The 20000-nt window shown below is 51.0% G+C and overlaps 2 protein-coding genes across 2 annotated transcripts in view; one reads left to right on the top strand and one right to left on the bottom strand.

Moving 5' to 3' along the window:
• Positions 1 to 20000, top strand: part of LOC311328820 (mitochondrial adenyl nucleotide antiporter SLC25A24-like) — a gene marked incomplete at both ends in the record, with an annotated part of 358532 nt that overhangs the window by 173043 nt on the left and 165489 nt on the right. The gene's annotated exons all lie outside the window — the stretch shown is intronic.
• Positions 1 to 20000, bottom strand: part of LOC311328804 (uncharacterized protein) — a gene marked incomplete at both ends in the record, with an annotated part of 53321 nt that overhangs the window by 14452 nt on the left and 18869 nt on the right. The window contains 8 exons of the mRNA XM_084462715.1: positions 7906 to 8089; positions 9877 to 10040; positions 10509 to 10728; positions 11243 to 11429; positions 11524 to 11689; positions 11791 to 11906; positions 12197 to 12352; positions 12741 to 12912. Coding sequence (XP_084318841.1) covers positions 7906 to 8089; positions 9877 to 10040; positions 10509 to 10728; positions 11243 to 11429; positions 11524 to 11689; positions 11791 to 11906; positions 12197 to 12352; positions 12741 to 12912 — 1365 coding nt within the window. The remainder of the gene's footprint in view (positions 1 to 7905; positions 8090 to 9876; positions 10041 to 10508; positions 10729 to 11242; positions 11430 to 11523; positions 11690 to 11790; positions 11907 to 12196; positions 12353 to 12740; positions 12913 to 20000) is intronic.

Here is a 20000-nt window from a genome sequence, read left to right as displayed (position 1 = left end):
ACTCCATACTCTCAACCAATCACAGTTAGCTTGGATAGACTCCACACTCTCAGTCTCAAACAGTCACAGTTACCGTACCTAGAATAGACTCCACACTCTTTCCCAGTCACGAGGATAGTCTCCACACTCTCAACCAATCTATCCCAAGTTGTTAAGGGAACAGCTGAATTCTAAAACCATGCCCTGCCTTTCTCTTACCTGCAGGTCTAGCAGCAGGCTAGCACGCTTCATTTATGTTCGTTTTATTATCTTTTATCTATCTATCTATCTATCTATCTATCTATCTATCTATCTATCTATCTATCTATCTATCTATCTATCTATCTATCTATCTATCTATCTACAGTATCTATCTATCTATCTATCTACAGTATCTATCTATCTATCAACAGTATCTATCCATCCATCCATCCATCCATCCATCCATCCATCTATATCTTTACTATATACTTGACCTATATACTTGACCCTCTGGAGCCCATGGCCGTGATTCCGATGCCAGACAGGGCTGTTGAGACCAGGATGTGAACTCCAGTCCCCGGTGAGCAACTGCCCCCACACACACGGTCGACGCATTAGACCGCTGCACCACCACGGACCCTGTTCCTTTTTGGAAACAAACCACTCTCCCTCTATTTTCCTACCCCCTCTCCTACTCCCTCACTTCCCCTACGATCCCCTTCCCTCCTAGCTCCCTGCTCCTTCACTTCCCCTACGATCCCCCCTTCCCTCCTAGCTCCCTGCTCCTTCACTTCCCCTACGATCCCCCCTTCCCTCCTAGCTCCCTGCTCCTTCACTTCCCCTACGATCCCCCCTTCCCTCCTAGCTCCCTGCTCCTTCAGCCCCACCAAGAAACAACCAAGCAACCATAGTCTCTGTTCTCTCCTGTCCTACAGACCAGACCAGACCAGAACAGCCCAGACCAGAACAGAACGAACAAACCAGACCAGACCAGACCAGACCAGACCAGACCAGACCAGACCAGACCAGACCAGACCAGACCAGACCAGACCAGAATGAACAAACCAGACCAGACCAGACCAGACCAGACCAGACCAGACCAGACCAGACCAGACCAGAACAGAACGAACAAACCAGACCAGACCAGACCAGACCAGACCAGACCAGACCAGATCAGACCAGACCAGACCAGACCAGACCAGACCAGAACGAACAAACCAGACCCGACCAGACCAGACCAGACCAGACCAGACCAGACCAGACCAGACCAGAACAGCCCAGACCAGACCAGAACAGCCCAGACCAGACCAGACCAGACCAGACCAGACCAGACCAGACCAGAACGAACAAACCAGACCAGACCAGACCAGACCAGAACAGCCCAGACCAGACCAGACCAGACCAGACCAGAACAGAACAGCCCAGACCAGACCAGACCAGACCAGAACAGCCCAGACCAGACCAGACCAGACCAGACCAGATCAGACCAGATCAGACCAGATCAGATCAGACCAGACCAGACCAGACCAGACCAGACCAGACCAGACCAGACCAGACCAGACCAGACCAGACCAGACCAGACCAGACCAGAAGAGCCCAGACCAGACCAGACCAGACCAGACCAGACCAGACCAGAACAGCCCAGACCAGACCAGACCAGACCAGACCAGAACGAACAAACCAGACCAGACCAGACCAGACCAGACCAGACCAGACCAGAACAGCCCAGACCAGACCAGACCAGAACAGCCCAGACCAGACCAGACCAGACCAGACCAGAACAGCCCAGACCAGACCAGACCAGAACGAACAAACCAGACCAGACCAGACCAGACCAGACCAGACCAGATCAGACCAGATCAGATCAGATCAGACCAGACCAGACCAGACCAGACCAGACCAGACCAGACCAGACCAGACCAGACCAGAACGAACAAACCAGACCAGACCAGACCAGACCAGATCAGATCAGACCAGACCAGACCAGACCAGACCAGACCAGACCAGATCAGACCAGACCAGACCAGACCAGACCAGACCAGACCAGGCCAGACCAGACCAGACCAGACCAGAACAGCCCAGACCAGACCAGACCAGACCAGACCAGACCAGACCAGATCAGACCAGACCAGACCAGACCAGACCAGACCAGACCAGAACAGACAGAGGGATCCGTGGCCATCAGCTGCGACAATGACCTTGTAAAGAATAGGACCCTGGAGCTCATCCTCTTACACACACACACACACACACACACACACACACACACACACACACATGGGAGCATATAGACACATGTGAATATGCATACATACATATGCATACTCTCCCACACACACACACACACACACACACACACACACAGACACACACACACACACACACACACACACACACACACACATTGTGTCATTTAAGTCATCAGTGTTAGAGGACAGTTAGTTCATGTGCTTCTCATGAATATTCATACTCATGCCTTGTCTGGGGGCGGAGAGTCAAGGGGAGTGCGCGCTACACTGCTGCTTCATTACCCTTCATTTGCTTAGGGACCTCTCCCACACACACACACACACACACACACACACACACACACACACACACACACACACACACACACACACTCTCTCTCTCTCTCTTTCTCTCTCTCGCTCTCACTCTTTCAAACACACACACACACATACACACACACTCTCTCTCTCTTTCTCTCTCTCGCTCTCACTCTTTCAAACACACACACACACACACACACACATACACAAACTATAATAATAATTTTGGACCTCGAGGGTCTTTAGTTATTGGCAACATATGATCCCACAATACATGAGTGAGGGGAGACAGCACACACAACACACACACACACACACACACACACACAACAACGTCTTCAGTGGTCGCCGGTGGAAATTGTTCCCTGCATTTCTCCCATCCAGGCCGTCCTCCTCCAGGGGCAGCCAGGAGCAGTGAGCAGCCATCGTTCATGGAGCCCAGGGAACAAGTCCAAGTGCTCAGTCCAGGTCTTGATCAGGGACCGGACTGAAGAGCATCTGTGCTTCTGCATGTTTTTCATATTCATACACACGCACGCACGCACACACGCACACACGCACACACGCACACACGCACACACACGCACACACACACAATCTATCAGTGAAGGAATCTTGGTGGACCTGGTGTGTCTGGTCAGGTATAGTTCTCAGGTGTAGTAGTGACATTACTCGCTCAACCTCCCTTGTCTTTCTCAACCTCCCCGGCTCCCTCAACCTCCCTCGTCTCCCTCAACCTCCCTCAACCTCCCTGGTCTCCCTCAACCTCCCTGGTCTCCCTCAACCTCCCTCGTCTCCCTCAACCTCCCTGGTCTCCCTCAACCTCCCTGGTCTACCTCAACCTCCCTCGTCTCCCTCAACCTCCCTCGTCTCCCTCAACCTCCCTGGTCTCCCTCAACCTCCCTCGTCTCTCTCAACCTCCCTGGTCTCCCTCAACCTCCCTTGTCTCCCTCAACCTCCCTGGTCTCCCTCAACCTCCCTCAACCTCCCTGGTCTCCCTCAACCTCCCTCGTCTCTCTCAACCTCCCTGGCTCCCTCAACCTCCCTCAACCTCCCTCAACCTCCCTCAACCTCCCTCAACCTCCCTGGCTCCCTCAACCTCCCTCAACCTCCCTCAACCTCCCTGGCTCCCTCAACCTCCCTGGCTCCCTCAACCTCCCTCAACCTCCCTGGTCTCCCTCAACCTCCCTGGTCTCCCTCAACCTCCCTGGCTGTTAATAAGTGTTAAGTCCGGAGCCTGAGAAGCAGGAGTTTAACAGAGGAAAAAGCCGCTCCACACTGGCTGGTTAGTATAATTGGGAGGTGTTGAAGCATCCCTGAGGTGACTGTGAGGAGGTAGCTTATTCTTGGGAGGGTGGAGGGTGCTGGGGGAGGCTAGGAGAGGATGGAGGATGCTGGTGGGTGGGGGGGGGGGGGCTGGGGGGGGGCAGTCCTCCATAAGAGGCTTAACCTGCTTTAATGAGAACTACATCTTAACTACTGTACAAAACCCGGTAGCACTGAAAGAGTAAGAATTGGTTCAGTGGCTTAATACACCACAAGGCCGATAACATGCGCCCACGCACACACACACGCACACACACACACGCACGGACACACGGACGCACGCACGCACACACACACACAACAAAAACACGCACACTTTCTTTATATCTCTCTCTCACACACGCATGCACATACACTTTCTTTATATATATATCTTTCTCTCTCACAAACACACACAAGCACAGTTTCCGAAAGGGGAGAGGGCGGGTTACCCCCCCCCCCCCCCCACACACACACACACACACACACACCTCCCCCTGCCATAGTGTCCACTAAACTGTGCCACTATCAGATCTGTCACGTGAGAGTCGCCTAGACTACCGCTGTAGGCTACACACCCCAGAGACACCGTGGTGCTGTCTGCGTCATGTAGTATTTTAAGAATTACATTGTTTCCACGGATTTCGAGCCGCTTCTGTGGGACCGTGACTCTGTGGAGACTCAGCGGGACAGCCGTGGCCGAGCTCCGGGGCAGCGGTCCCTCATCCGGTCGCGCTGTCTCCTCTCCTGGGTCTCCGTTGGGGGACAGATGCGCTTCATTCATGATTTATTTCCACCGGCATGTGTTCCCCTTTCAGCCCCCCTGGACACAGTCTTACATCGGCACCTGCGAGCACAGAGTGACTGAGCGGCCGGAGGAGGTCGTTGAGGTGACGTGCAGTAACTTGCCGGTATCGTGCGCGTTTGAGCAGCTCACAAATGTAGAGTAAAAAGACCGATAGGCCTATGCAACTCGATTTAAGCTTGATGTTATTGAGACCTGTCATCTTTTTGGTGACAAATAGGCCTATGTGATATCGGACAGTCGTGTTAGCGTATTGTATCCCTGTGCAAAGCTAGAAGACTCATTTTAAATCCATCAGCAGAGCCATCTCCGCAATACAGGACTGTCGGTCAAGCATAACTAATTGTCATGTAATCAAAACCGGAACGGAAGGCATTGATGCTTCCAGGCTTTACAACACTTCGCCCGGGACCTTTAGTGGCTAAATTACGCAGTCAGATTTTCGTATAGGCTAGAAGTTATCTTACAGTTCAGCCCAAGTGCATGAATTAGACCCATCCGGGACATCTTCTTAATGTGCTCCAATTATTTTACTAGATAATTAACCGTGTGGATCTGTCGGTACTTACTTAACTGAAGAGCAACAGGCAACAGGAGACATGCGTAATTCACAAGGGAAGCCATCCTGAGCGCCAACGGGTCCGGTGAAGTCGGACGGAACCAGAGATTCAGCTCGAATATGTAAAAAATCCGTTTGCTGGAGCTGTTCAGCTCGGCTACCTGCTCTGCTCAGCAGTCCAACTAGCGGAGGTGAGACGAGCCCGTATCAGGCTCACCGGGGGAGCTCGCGGTGCTCCGGTGTGTGCGCGCTTACGCAGTGAGCGCGAGGAGGGAGGGCACGTGGAGCGCAGAGTAGAAAGCAACGGTACTCAGAGACATCCGCTGTAGGTGGGGATGCAGGGAAATAAATTGTGCCATTGGTTTTAATCTCAGCATGTAACGGTCTTCATAAAATATGATACACGTGATGCAGATGTCAAGATGTGTGCGTTATTCACGAGCTTTTGCTCCCTAGGGAAGAGCACCATGGTAATCAGAGAATCGATTCTACATTCATAGTCCTCATGTCCTCCAAAAACAAAACACTTAGGCAGAAATTGAATTGAACAAGTCTTGTTTTTTTTTTATTCCAAAAACGTTTAGGATAAAATAAATGGTGTAAAATATACAACATAATGATCCAAGCACAGGGAACAAAACACCATGGAAATCAGTAAACAGGAAAAAAAAAAACAGGAGTTCAATCTGTATGAGAACTAGGACAAAATAGGGTATATATACTGTATAGCGTTTATGTGCAAGCTTTCTATGGACATTCAGGTCTGTGGTTCTGGATGTTTAAACCCTGATCAATATGAAACTAAAGCAAAACTATGAGCTAGAAGAGTGTCACTCAGCTACACCTGTTTGTACAAAACCACCAGTCTGGTCCCACCTTCTCAAAACCTGACCACACCCACTCACAAGTCCCATCTTTTCAGATACTAGATACATTTATCACAGACATTTATCACAGACAGGAACTTCCAAAACTGCCATTGGACTGACAGCCTCCTACACCTCCAAGTCCTACAGACCAGAACATTATGGACCAGGGTCTCTCCTATCCTCTAGATCTTGTAAACCAGAACCTATACTGGACCCGACCCTGAATCTGAATAAGACCGCTACGGCCCAGAGACGTGGCGTCGGTACCTTCCGCCCCGCCTTGTTCCGACGCACACGCTTCCTTCTCATGCGGGCGTGCTAGGGCTCAACCAATCTATCAACAGCTACATGCAGCTCTGCAGCGATCAATAACCAATAACCCTGACGCTCACGAGCGGAAGAGAGCATTAGAGCCGAGATCGCCTCCGTTCTGGATCACGGTCAAGCTTTTCACGGCTGTAGAGATTCCGCCCAGGACTCTCAGGAGCACCAAACCTTAAGACTTGTTGTCGTAGCATTCAGCTTACCGCTCAAGCTGGGCTGGGCATCAAACGGTCTAGGGAGGCGTTGTTAATGTCCAGCTGTTCCTTCAATTACAAGGAGAGCTCACTTGGGTGTCTTTAGATCCGTTCTACTTCTCCAGTCTCCACTGTCCAGTCGTGTGTGTAAACTTGAAAACCCCTATCCTCCTCCCTGTGCCATCTCACAAGATGTCCGCCTGGTTTCTGGTGCTCTGAAGATGATTCCTAAAACCCATCAAGGCTGCCAGCTGTCCTGCTTACATACAGACATGAACTGTGATGGTTTCCAGACAGCCAGTCTCAGACAGGACAACTCCTCCTACAGGAGACCACCTGCTGGAGGACTAACTCCCCCCATCAGAGGTACAATAAGGCACTGTCTCTATCGCCTCTGGACAGGAGGGCGCCTACAGGCCAAACCTAACTAACTCCAAACTATCGGCGATTCCTCAAGGACCTGCTATTCAGACATTCATGGTGGAAGCCAGTGAGAAACACTAAAGGCTCAGTACAGATCGTTACACCACGGCAATCAGATAATTCACAGACGGAACCGTTTCTTTTCTAAGCCTTTCTAAGCCTTTCCAGTTGTACTAGGACTGCAGCGTTGTGGTGTCGGACCAGGAGAGCAACCAGGAGAACAGATGTGGTTTACGTGAACAAACGTGTCAGCAGGTCCACCAAGTGCTGCCTTCTGGAGCCCATGAGAGGACCTGCACGTTTCTGAACATCTCTGGGTGTCCCGACGCAGAATCCTCATGATCGCCATCAGGAACACAAATCAGTCTGTTGATTAGAAGCCTTTTCTACAGATTATAACTACTGTACTTCAATAAGAACCAAGCTAGAATACAAGTTAGAGAACGTCTTATAAATGTTAGGAACAAAGGATATATAAAAAGGGACAAAGAATGAGAGAAAGCAAGAGTTTTCGGGGGGATGAGTGGATAGTGTCCGCTGTACACATGGACGGCCATAGTGTTTCCTGGTGTCCTCGCTGGTCCCAGGGACATCCTGGTGACGCGTTATCAGAAGCCAGAGAGAGAATAACATAGTATGATGCCAGCCAGCTGGAGAGAGGCCCTGGTCTGGCGAAACGTGATGGAACAGAACTTCCTGCCCTTCTCCATGCTCGCCGCGGCAGTCAGACAGGGGGAGGGGCCACAGACACAAAATGTCTATGGGTTGAGGTGCCGCGGCGTAGAGGCTGAACGATATACACTCCCCCAACGCAAACGATGGCCGTTTCGGGCTACGGTGTCCCTGAAGGGTCAAAAACAGGCACGCCTCGCCATGCATCCTCGCGAAACTCAAAAATAAAACGGTTTTAACAAACGGCCCTCTGGGGGAGGTGGATGGTGGTCATCATAAGGCGCCGGGCGCGCTTGCTCAGGGGGCTGTGGGGGTCCTGCTGGAGGAACTGGAACAGCTTCTGACGGACCTGGGTGAGGACCGCGCTCATGTGGTCCCTGGTCACCGGGTCACCGTGGTCCAGGTTCATCACTGCGTCCTCCAGGTAACTGGCAGGGAGGGAGACAGGTTAGAGACAGACGGGTCACTCGCATCAGGGAGAGGGAAGACAGGTTAGCGCAGAGAGACAAGTTACTGGTGGAGAGACATACGGTTAGACAGATGGAGAGGTGAGTGGTGGAGGAAGACCGATCAGACAGGCAGGTCTATACAGACCACCACTACCATCCCCGCCTCTCCTGGTCACCAGTGTGGTGATCTGGCCAGGGGGCTGTGCAGCTGAGCATGCTCGGCCCAATCCTCTTTCTTTCTCTGGAGCCTGGACACATCTCCTCGACCTCACCTGGCCAGCAGCCAGTCACTTATAGGCGTCCTAGCACATGATCTCCGCTCTTTACAAGCAAGAGCAGTCCCCTGTCGTATATATTAGATCTCCCCTCCGCCCCTCTCCTCTCCACCCCCCCCCCTCCTCCCCAGCCCTCCTCCTCTCATCCACCCCCCCTCCTCCCCAGCCCTACTCTTCTCCTCATCCACTCCCCCCCTCCTCCCCAGCCCTCCTCCTCTCCTCATCCACCCCCCCTCCTCCTCCCTCCTCCTCTCCACCCCCCCCTCCCCAGCCCTCCTCCTCCACCCCCCCCCCCTTCCTCCCCCGCCCTCCTCCTCTCCTCTCCAGCCTCCCCCCCCCTCCTCCTCTCCCCCCCAGACTATCGGACTTCCTCCTCTCCCCTCTATCTATAAAGCCACTCTGCCCTTTAGAGACAGAGCAGCTGCTAAATCAATATGAATGCAGATCCTGTGCCATGTCTAGCGCCACTGAGAACAGATACTAGGACCAATACAAAACACGGTTCAGGGCTCAGCCCTACCCAGACTCTATAACCCCCCCCAACCCCCCCACGCCAGCTCATTACTCTGAACCCCCCCCCCCCCCCCCCCCCCCAGTCGGTGCGGAGCGCCAGCAGAGGTAACCGGGCTGGGCGGCCCCTCGGGGGGCTCGGGGCAGTTAAGACGGCGGGCGCGGACGGAGACAGGAGACATTGTCCTGCTATTCGCTTCCCTGCGTGTCCTCCCCACAGCCCGGTGTCTGCCAGGATACCACAGCTGCAGCTGCACACACGATCTGATCTGGCTTTAACACAACGCCGAGGACGGCGAGCGGACGCGCTACGAACCTGGCGCTGAATGGGAGACGATGGGACGACCGCCATGTCTGACAGAGGAGGAGAGAGATGTAGATAGAGGGACGTGTGTGTGTGTGTGTGTTAGGGCTGGCCAGAACGATTCGAGTATTCCACTATTCGTTCGGTACGTTAGTATTAGGAGCTCAGTTCAGTATTTGGAGTATTGTTTTTTATGTCCCAATACTCCAACCCGATACCAACGTCGTCATCAAGTTACACTGAGTGACTCGCGAAAGCGCAACTGAACAGAAGAGGATTTCATGCTCGTGTTTTCTCCCGCTAAACCCTCTCGGCGGGTCTCTGGTTAGGGCTGGCGCTCCAACTCTCGCCCCACCAACGTGCTTGTGACGCAGCTACAAAGGAAAAATAAGATATGCTTGCTGAATAGCAAGTTAGTAGCCGGGTTAACTCAATTTAAGGAGCATTTTGGCCTCCGTCTCTCCCCGCTCTGCGTGTTGCGTCTGCCAAACAAGCGCACACACACGTGTGTGGCAGCAGGACTATGCAATGTTGCCACCTAGGGGTTGAGAACGAATACTATTCGCACGTTCCCACCGACGAATACTCGAAGCCTCTAAAATGGCATTCGGGACAGCCCTAGAGAGTGAGTGAGTGTGTGTGTGTGTGTGTGTGTGTGTGTGTGTGCGTGCGCCAACCTGATCTTGAGCTCTGTGCGGGTTGCCAGGTTGGAGGAGAGCCGCTGTATGAGTGACAGCAGGACAGGCTGGATGACGGGACAGGGGTGCTGGCCGAACACCTGCTGGCTGTCGATGGTCTCACACACGTAGAGGACCAGGTTCAGGTCAGTGGCTGACAGCGCCTGGGGGGGAGATAAGACAGTATATGTGTGTGTGTGTGTTTGTGTGTGTGTCAGTGTTATTCAGATGTGTGTGTGTGTTGCCCAGGAGGAGTGTATGTGTGTGTGTGTGTGTGTCAGTGTTATTCAGGCACGTGTATGTGTTGCCCAGGAGGAGTGTGTGTGTGTGTCAGTGTGATTCAGGCGTGCGTGTGTGTGTGTGTTGCCCAGGAGGAGAGTGTGTGTGTCAGTGTGATTCATGCGTGTGTGTGTGTGTTGCCCAGGAGGAGTGTGTGTGTGTGTGTGTTGCCCAGGAGGAGCGTGTGTGTGTGTCAGTGTGATTCAGGCGTGTGTGTGTGTGTTGCCCAGGAGGAGTGTGTGTGTGTGTGTGTGTGTGTTGCCCAGGAGGAGTGTGTGTGTGTGTGTGTGTGTGTTGCCCAGGAGCAGTGTGTGTGTGTGTGTGTGTGTGTGTGTGTGTGTGTGTGTGTGTACCTGCTGGAAGGCCTGGTTGAGATGTCCCTGCTGGAGCAGCTGCAGTATGGCAGCCTGCTGGGCCTGGTAGTCCAGGTGGGCGGTGGGGACGGGAGTGCCGGCCGCTGACCTCATGGCCTGCATGATGGAGGAGGTGACCACCGCCTGCTGCTCCTTCATGGCCAGGCCCACCTCCCCCTTCACGATGCGCTGCACCTGGGTCAGGATGGACTCCTGGAGGCTGGAGGGGGGAGGGGGGGGGGGTTAACCGGTCATCTGATTAACTACGGTCATCTGATTAACTACCATTACGCATACAAACAACAGCCTAACCCTGGCCGCCATATACCCCAGTTGCCATATACATCAGTGGCCGACAGCAGAGACCGCATCAACTTCATAAGAGTGGCCGATATAGTTATTTCCTGTCTGACTGAGGACTGTTTTCTTCTGAGTTAACTCCTCCCATCGTCCAACCGATCCATAACATTGACATAGAGGTTCGATGGGATTCATGTTCCGATTTTAAGCCCAGGATTAGGATTTGTGTGTCCCGGCTCCCCAATCTTTAATCTATCTGCTGCATAAGCACAGTTGAGCACGCATACATGCAGAGAAACACACACAAACACAAACACACACACACACACACACACACACACACACACACACACGTTCCTAAGACCACCTGGCGGGATCACCAATATCTATAACCCCCAGAATTTACCCCGCTCTGCACACAGGTGAGAACTCACTTTCTCACGATCATGTGCAGCTGATGCTGCACTTCGGCGCACACGCTTGTCGTCACGCTACTGGCCAGCTGGTCGGTGGAGCTCTGGAAGGTGTCGATCATCTGCTGCATCTGCCCAATCAGAGGGTCCCGTGCCTCCTGCTCTCGCTGCTTCCTGTTGTTGACGTGCGTCTCCAGCTGCTGGATGTCTGCAGGAAGTGACACGCGCGCGGGGTCAGACACACGGACGCAAACACACAAGACAAGAAGAAACAGAGCCCCTGGGTGTATAGGTCGTCTTACATTCGTTGGTTCCCTGTTTGAAGCTGTCGTTGATCTGCTGGAACATGGACTGGCAGCCTCTCTCGAACACGGGGAGAACGATGCTCTGGAACGCGTCCTTATAGGCCGCCTGGATCGGCCCCTGCATCGCCTCCGCTGCCGCTCGGCCAATCGCATCCGTCGTATTCTGGAGAGGGAGGAGACTCTTCCGGTTAATTATTTTATAAATGTCCCAGAGTACTTGCTTGTGTGTGTGTGTGTGTGTGTGTGCTCCTGCCGCTGACCCACCTTAGACTTGACCACCTTGCTGACATTTTCCTTGAGGGTTCCCTCCACAGCGGTCAGCTTGGCAGCGATGGTGTTGCTCAGCTGACCGGTCACGGGCTCCAAAACCTTAGAGATGGCTGGGGAAGAGGATAGGAGACAAGGGAGGTAGGAGAGAAGGAGAGGAGGGTAGTGGGAGTGAATAGGGAGAGCGTATCAGTCCATCTTGATGAATATAATAGACACGCTAACACGCTAACGATGTTAGCCACGCCCAGGAGGCACACGCTAACGATGTTAGCCACGCCCAGGAGGCACACGCTAACGATGTTAGCCACGCCCAGGAGGCACACGCTAACGATGTTAGCCACGCCCAGGAGGCACAGGCGAACGATGTTAGCCACGCCCAGTAAGCAGGAAGTTGTCGTACTCTGAGGGACGGTCTTCTTCATCTCGTCGCGCAGCGTCTTGTCCAGGCGGGAGGAGAGGGAGGAGGAGAGGGTGTGGGCCAGCTGCTGCGACAGCTGCTCCTGTAGCTGCTGGTTACGACTCTGGTTCTCCAGCAGCACGCGCTCCAGACGGCGCTCTGGGGTCAAGAGGTCAAGGTCACACACGGGGGGCAGACGGTGGTGCTGGAGGAGAGCAGGTGCTCCTAGTCTGGCCTCACGGGGGCAGTTCTCAGCCACATGGGGCAGTTCTGAGCTAATGAAACCCACTCGGCCCCAACTCGGCATTGGGCTGATGTGATTAACCCCTGCTCCAGTCTGCTTTCTAAACACAGCTCTTTAGCCCTACTTCACAAGTGAGTTAGGTGTGCTAGCCTGTGCTAGCCTGTGCTAGCGGTGAGCTCCCCTAGTGTTAGTCAGGGGTATAGGGGTACGCCGGTGCTCTTGCGAGTGATTTGCTAGCGTTATATAAGTGTATATAGATCCTGTAGGAGTATACTAGCGTATGCTGGCGTGGTGGAAGGATACGCTGGTGCTCCTGCTGGCTGGCCAGGGCGTGGTCGACGTGGGAGATGACCGTGCTCTGCACCGCGTCCATGTGACCCGAGATCCGCTGCAGCTCCTGGCGCAGCTCCACTAGCTCCCTCTGCTGGCCACGCAGGAGCAACAGCAGCTCCTCCTGCACCTCCCCGCTCAGCATCTACGGGAAGAGAGAGGAGGAGGTTACGGACGTGTACAGTGGGCTCCAAAATTACTCGCACCCCTGACATGCAATGCACAAACATAAAATAAAATAAAAGTTTATTCTAAACAATATAATAATAGAGTAACTCCAAATACTTGCATGTCATGAATACTGTAATATATTAATGTTCCAACGGAACTAACGAAAACCATTTACTGATTTAATTAAAAATCAATTTCCTCCAAATCAAGGTTTTACAATGAATGGTGCCCTTAAAGATGATTACTGTTTCACTATGGTATAAATGAGGTAACACACATGCATCTCCCTTTGTCATCCAACACCATGAAGAAAACAGAACTGGCAGTTCAAAAGAGACAGATGGTAATAGACCTTCATAAATCTGGTTATGGATTAATAAGAAGATCCACAAATGACTGAATATACCACTAAGCACTGTCAGGGAAATTATTATTATTTTTAAATCATACACAAAATACACATCACGCCACACACACATGTACACATACACACACTCACTTACACATTAATTATAATTGTTGCTAACAGTAATAATGCTAACAGGGTTGCTAACAGTAATGCTAGCAGTTTTGCTAACAGTGTGGCAGACGGTCAGCAGGAGAAGCATGGCTAGTAACAGCTGGCTGCCCACTGAGATGCTGATGACTTGCTGACTGCAAACTGCCAGAGTAGCATAAAGGTGTGTGTTAATTACCGTAGGACCATGAAGAGACCTGTGCAGTCTGAAAGACCACAGCCCTGATACACACCTACAGATGTGGGAACAGAAGAATGCAACTTGCTGCAGCATTTCACGTCGCGGTATTTGGCAGGGAAATCCCGTTGGAAATCTCGTGGGATTTCAGACGGGTGTTATTTCGTTTTAGTGATGCACCACCGCCAGGTGGCGTCTTTGAGCAGATTTAGCAGGCTGGGCTCAGTGTTTTTCTCCTATAGTCTACGAATGAAGCATCATTAAATTTCACATTCTTTAATTTAAATGCTCTGTTGTAAAGCACTTTGAGCTGAAGGTATCTGAAAGGGGCTATACAAATAACGTTTAATTGTTATTATTACCTTGTTCTCAAACACATGTTTTATCCACCTCGATGTAATTTAATTATTACGAACACCTATAATATATCTAGGCCTACAGTAGCCTATCTATCTCGGTAACTGACGTCGGGTCAAGACGTGGTGTCTGTTAAGTCAAATGCGCAAAATAACAGTAGGCCTATTGTAAATATATTTGTTAGTAAAGATATGGTGAACGTGGGGGTTTTGCGTTTTGTTTCTGGAACGCATTCAACTGGTAGGCTACTCGTAAACCCCGGAAGTAAATTTGAAGACAGGGCACCAGCTAATGTAGCCAAGTCTGAGCGCAGTAGGCTATATGGCTTCAGCACGATACAAAGAAAAAATAAGCTTGATCGGAGGTGTGGATCCATACAAAATTGAAATAGTCGCCATGAGTAAAGATCACTCATTGCCAATCATATCCGGACATTAACTATCTTGTGCATAGCGGCAGGTTTGACAGTGAGACATCAACCGATAATTGTAATAATGCGATTATTGAAATGGTCTTGTGAACGCCTTTATCTGATTTCCAAAATCGGGGTAAGGTCCATAGGACGATTGTGGGTTTTCATTTGCACATAACTATATTTTAATAAAACATTGAAGTCCGCCTGTCAATGACTTTCCCTAAAAGTGTGTTCTGTTGCACCCCCTATTGTTAAATTATAAATGAAAAAAACATACACAATATGTTGTTATTTGAATGATCTTGAATATATATATTCAAGATCATTCAAATAACAAAATATCGTGTATGTTTTTATTTATTTATACCGGCCGCCAGCTGTTCAATGAACGGCTATAGGGAATGCGCAGTTTCGCGCTGGCTACAGCCTATTATATGCACAGTTTCGCGCTATGTAGGCTATTATAAATAGGCCTAAGTATTATTCATTGAGGGAGCTTGGACTCGCTGGGGAATGGTGGAGAGACACAGAGCCTCCCCAGACGCGACATCTCCAGTTGGCTGTGTATTTGAGCTGCCGCCTCAACCGTGCGTAAGAGCAGAGCGCATCATATAGCTACAACTAGTAGCCCATAGCCATTAAAACGGCTTATTGTTTTATTCATATATCAACTAGATAATTCGATAATAATGAGTAGCCTAGTAGGCTATAAAATGAATTCAATAGGGCAAGCCTTAAGTTGTAGCCTAGGCTACAGTACAATCACAAGACGCATAGGCCTAGCCTATCGTAAAAAGCGTTGCGTTCTCATAGGCCTATATTAACTTAGATAATTATTAATTATGCTCAGGTCATAATGTCCGTTAAAAATAATTCCCTCTAAGCAGAATTTGAATTGTATTAAAATAGGTTCTACTCTACTCTACTCTACTCTACTGTACTTTACTCTGTAGTGAGAGAGAGAAGCACAACCTTGGTTCAAAGACACACCGCACAACAGATACACACTGCACAACAGATACACACCGCACAACAGATACACACTGCACAACAGATACAGATACACACCATAGAACAGATACACACCGCAGAACAGATACACACCATAGAACAGATACACACCGCAGAACAAATACTGGGGCAGCATTACAGAACCAGCCTAACTCCCAGATCCTATCTTAACTGTTTGGTAGCTATGGTAACATGGATTAGGACGGAAAAGCCATTACAGAACAACCGTTCCTAAACCAAAGTTCCTATCTTAACTTCAGATAGGAAAAGTGTATTACAGAAGCATCCTAACTTCACAGAATCCTAAATAAACTGTCCTAACTTTAGGACAACCGCTACGCTGTCCTAACTGTAGGCTACACATTAACCAACAGCTAGCTACATTGAATCGGTACGGCCGCGTTTTTACTTGTGAACCAACAAAATGTTAACAGGCGAAATCTATTTGTGGAGAGAAGAATGGCAGACCCAAACGACGTGTTGCGGTTTGACGATTAAACGCTCGTTAACAGGTACAGACTACCCCGGGCGATGATCCTTTGGTTAGCCGAGGAACTGTCTGTGACCGGCGCTGTCCGAGGCTGACCTGTTTGTGATGAGAAAGTAGCCTCGCGCTAGTTAAAAGGCCCGTTAGCTACAAAATATCTCAGCGAGCTCGGAGAAGTAGCGTTGGTTGCTTGGTAACAGACATAAATGTCGATAGCCGTTGTTGGATTGAGTATTTAGGATGTCCTAACTTGAAATAGGATAGGATGAAGCAAGATCAGATAGGAATCTTAAAGTTAGTTAGGATTTGCTAATTCTGTAATACCAAATCAGGGAAAATCTTATCCTATACTTTTCTATCCAATCTTAAGACTTAAGATAGGAGGTTTTCTGTAATGCGGCCCCGGGAGAACAGATACACTTTTCAGAACGGAACACGCTGCAGAACAGATACTGGAGAACAGATACACTTTTCAGAACGGAACACGCTGCAGAACAGATACTGGAGAACAGATACACTTTTCAGAACGGAACACGCTGCAGAACAGATACTGGAGAACAGATACACTTTGCAGAACAGAACACGCTGCAGAACAGATACTGGAGAACAGATACACTTTGCAGAACAGAACACGCTGCAGAACAGAACACGCTGCAGAACAAAGACACGCTGCAGAACAGATGCATCCTGCCAAATAAATATACCCTCCAGATACTGATCAAAACTAAATCAATAACATGACTGCTCCCAGGTTCTGGCTCAGCGTGGTCGGATCAAAGCTCGAGCAACGGATACTATTGACTCTGGTCTGACGCCAGGCGTGTTGCAACTCTTGACAACACTCCCGACGCCGCCGCGCGCCGGTGAATCAGAGGCGGAGAATCTGAGAGCGGGCGCCGCAGCGGGGCTAACGCCAGCGAGCTAGACAGGAGCGCCCGCGGGCCCCGGGTCCGAGTCACGCTACGCGTCTGGGGCCGCTTCAGACGCGCCTGGAGACGAAGTGGGGGTGACGCCGCCTTCAGAGAGGTCGACGGCGTGGAACACCAGAGTGTTTAATTGCCCTGCGGAGGATCAGCGTCAACCTGTCGGGGAGGGGGGGGGGGTCTGCGCCGTGGCCTGCCGCCTACAAACCCGTACGAATCAGAGAGAGACCGGCGGCCTGTAGAGAGAGAGCTGTGTGCAACAGGAGAGACCAGCAGCCCATAGAGAGAGATATGTTCAGCGGGAGAGACCAGCAGAGAGAGCTGTGTTCAGTAAGAGAGACCAGCAGAGAGAGCTGTGTTCAGTAAAGAGAGACCAGCAAAGAGAGCTGTGTTCAGTAAGAGAGACCAGCAGAGAGAGCTGTGTTCAGTAAGAGAGACCAGCAGAGAGAGCTGTGTTCAGTAAGAGAGACCAGCAGAGAGAGCTGTGTTCAGTAAGAGAGACCAGCAGATAGAGCTATGTTCAGCAGGAGATACGAGCAGCCCTTAGAGAGGGATGTGTTCATCGGGAGAGACCAGCAGGCCGTAGAGAGAGCTGTGCTCAGAAAGAGAGACCAGCAGAGATAGAGCTGTGTTCAGCAGGAAAGACCAGCAGCCCGTAGAGAGAGCTGTGCTCAGAAAGAAAGACCAGCAGAGAGAGCTGCGTTCGGCAGGTGACACCAGCAACCTGTAGTTAGAGCCGTGTTCGGCAGGAGAGACCAGCGGCCCGTAGAGAGCGCCCGTGTTCAGCAGGAGAGACCAGCGGGAGCCCGCGGTGGCTTTCAGCCCACCTTACTCCTACCGACCCAGAGGAGAGACCCCGTTGTTAAGAGCAGAGCAGAGCAGACAAAGCGCTCCACCTCAGGGCCTCAACAGCTGAGGAGCGCAGGTCCAACACCATCCATTCTGAGGTCCCTCCCAGAGTATCGATCTGTGGACGGGGATTGGAGGGGCCTTCATTGGGCCCTGGGGAAATAGAGTAAAGGAAGCCATTTTTATTTTGCTCGTTAGAGCTATCGGTTTAGATTACACACACGCACGCACGCACGCACGCGCACACACACACACACACACACACACACACACACACACACACACCTTGTAATATGTTCCTTTCAGATCCCTTTTGAGTGTGTGTGTGTGTGTATGCTGGAGAGAGAGAGAGAGAGAGAGAGAGGGAGAGGGAGAGAGAGAGAGAGAGAGAGAGAGAGGGGGAGAGAGAGAGAGAGAGAGAGAGAGAGAGGGAGAGAGAGAGAGAGAGAGAGAGAGAGACAGAGAGAGAGAGAGAGAGAGAGAGAGAGAGCGCATTAAGATGCAGTCCAGGACAGAAGTGCCCACTTCTTCAACACATAAGGAGATACACATCGATTCCATTTGAAGGATAATGACACACAAACACATTCACAGGTGAATGACGGTGCTCCTATTAGTACACACACACACACGCACACACACACACACACACGCACGCACACACACACACACACACACACACACCCAAAACAATCAATACGTCTTGTCTCTAGCGTTCGATAGACTCAACTGAGCTCATTAATGGAGGAATGCGCGGGCGTCCGTTAAAGCCAGAGCGTGTCTCTAGCGCGTGGTCCCTGATTCGCCGAGCCGTGGGGGGTCTGCCGTTGTGGGTGTGTCTGCCCATGGGGCTTCCCGCAACACTCGCCCCCCCCCCCCACCCCCCCTCGCCGATGCCTGTCTGTCGGAGACGAGAACGCCTCTGCCAGAGACCTGCTGATCAATACCTCAACACAGTGGGCAGAGAGAGAGAGAGAGAAAGAGAGAGAGAGAGAGAGACAGAGAGAGAGAGAGAGAGATTTGAGAGAGTGATTTGTGAGCAGTTGTGACAGGAAGAGGACGTCCAATGGAGCAACCACCATCAAGACTGCCAATCTGCATTATCTGCACCACTCTGATCTCTGTACATAGACACACTGCACTGTACAAACAGTTTTTTGGTGCCGATTTTTGCTTTGGGAACGTTAACGTATGTTTCCCATGATGATTAATCCATTTGAATTGAATTGAACTGAATTGAATTGAGAGAGAGAGAGAGAGAGAGAAGAGAGAGAGAGAGAGAGAGAGAGAGAGAGAGAGAGAGAGAGAGAGAAGGAGGTAAAGGTAGACAGAGGAAGAGGCAGGGATAGAGAGAGAGAGAGAGAGAGAGAGAGAGAGAGGTAAAGGTAGACAGAGGAAGAGGCAGGGATAGAGAGAGAGAAAGGCGGATAGAGACTGACAGAGTAAACAGTCATGCCGGTGATAATAACATTACTGGCTGTGACCTCCTCCTCTCTCCCCAGCGCCCTCTCTGCTGTGATTGGCCGATGCATGTTTACCCAGATCTCCATGGTTATTAGCGGGGCCCAGTGGTGGTGGACCTGGCAATGCAGAAGTGGATTGTGGGGCTCAGTGCTGGTGCCATTTAGCTGGATGAGGGGGTGGAGCTAACGGGCAGAGGCTCTCTCTCTCTCTCATCCCTCTCCCTCGTTAATCCCTTTCTCTCTCCCTCCCTCTCCCTCGCTCTCTCTCTGAACTTTTCATTTGAGACTTTTCTCTGCCAGTTGGCTCTCAGCGTGCTGTGAAGTACCAACCCACTGGCCAATATTCCCACATCTCACCCTCCCATCCAAAGTCAATAAACCCTCTCTCTCTCCCTTTCTCTGTCATCGCTCGTTCAACCACGGTCCCGTGGCGTTCCCTGTTCACACACCCCCTCCGGCAGCTCTCCCAAACACAGAGGCCTACAGGTACACGATCAGCAAACACCCAAGCTAGTTTTTACTTTAAACGTACAGCTCAAGCATAAATGCCACTATTTGATGCGCCGTGCCAGATTGTAGCTGCGAGCTAATTCACGTCTGTAGTCCCTTAGCAGGACAAGGCAGAGAAACAGCGCGATAGCAAACAGTACTGAGTAAAAACAATGTATAAAGTTACACAAAAAAAAGAACACACAAGACACAAAATACTAAACTACACACAATAAGACATCGAAAATGGACGCTTGTCAAAAAAAAAAGGCATGAAGTCGATAGGATATGGATAAGAAAGCCAGTGAGTACAGCGCGGAGAGGGTTTTATTAACAGACTTCTTCAGTTGGACTTCTTCAGTTAACAGACTTC

The sequence above is a fragment of the Borostomias antarcticus genome (genome assembly GCF_949987555.1).
Source record: "Borostomias antarcticus genome assembly, contig: scaffold_62, whole genome shotgun sequence".
NCBI classification, from domain to species: domain Eukaryota; kingdom Metazoa; phylum Chordata; class Actinopteri; order Stomiiformes; family Stomiidae; genus Borostomias; species Borostomias antarcticus.
The sequence above is the reverse complement of the archived record's forward strand: the minus strand, read 5'-3'. Positions and strand labels throughout refer to the sequence as shown.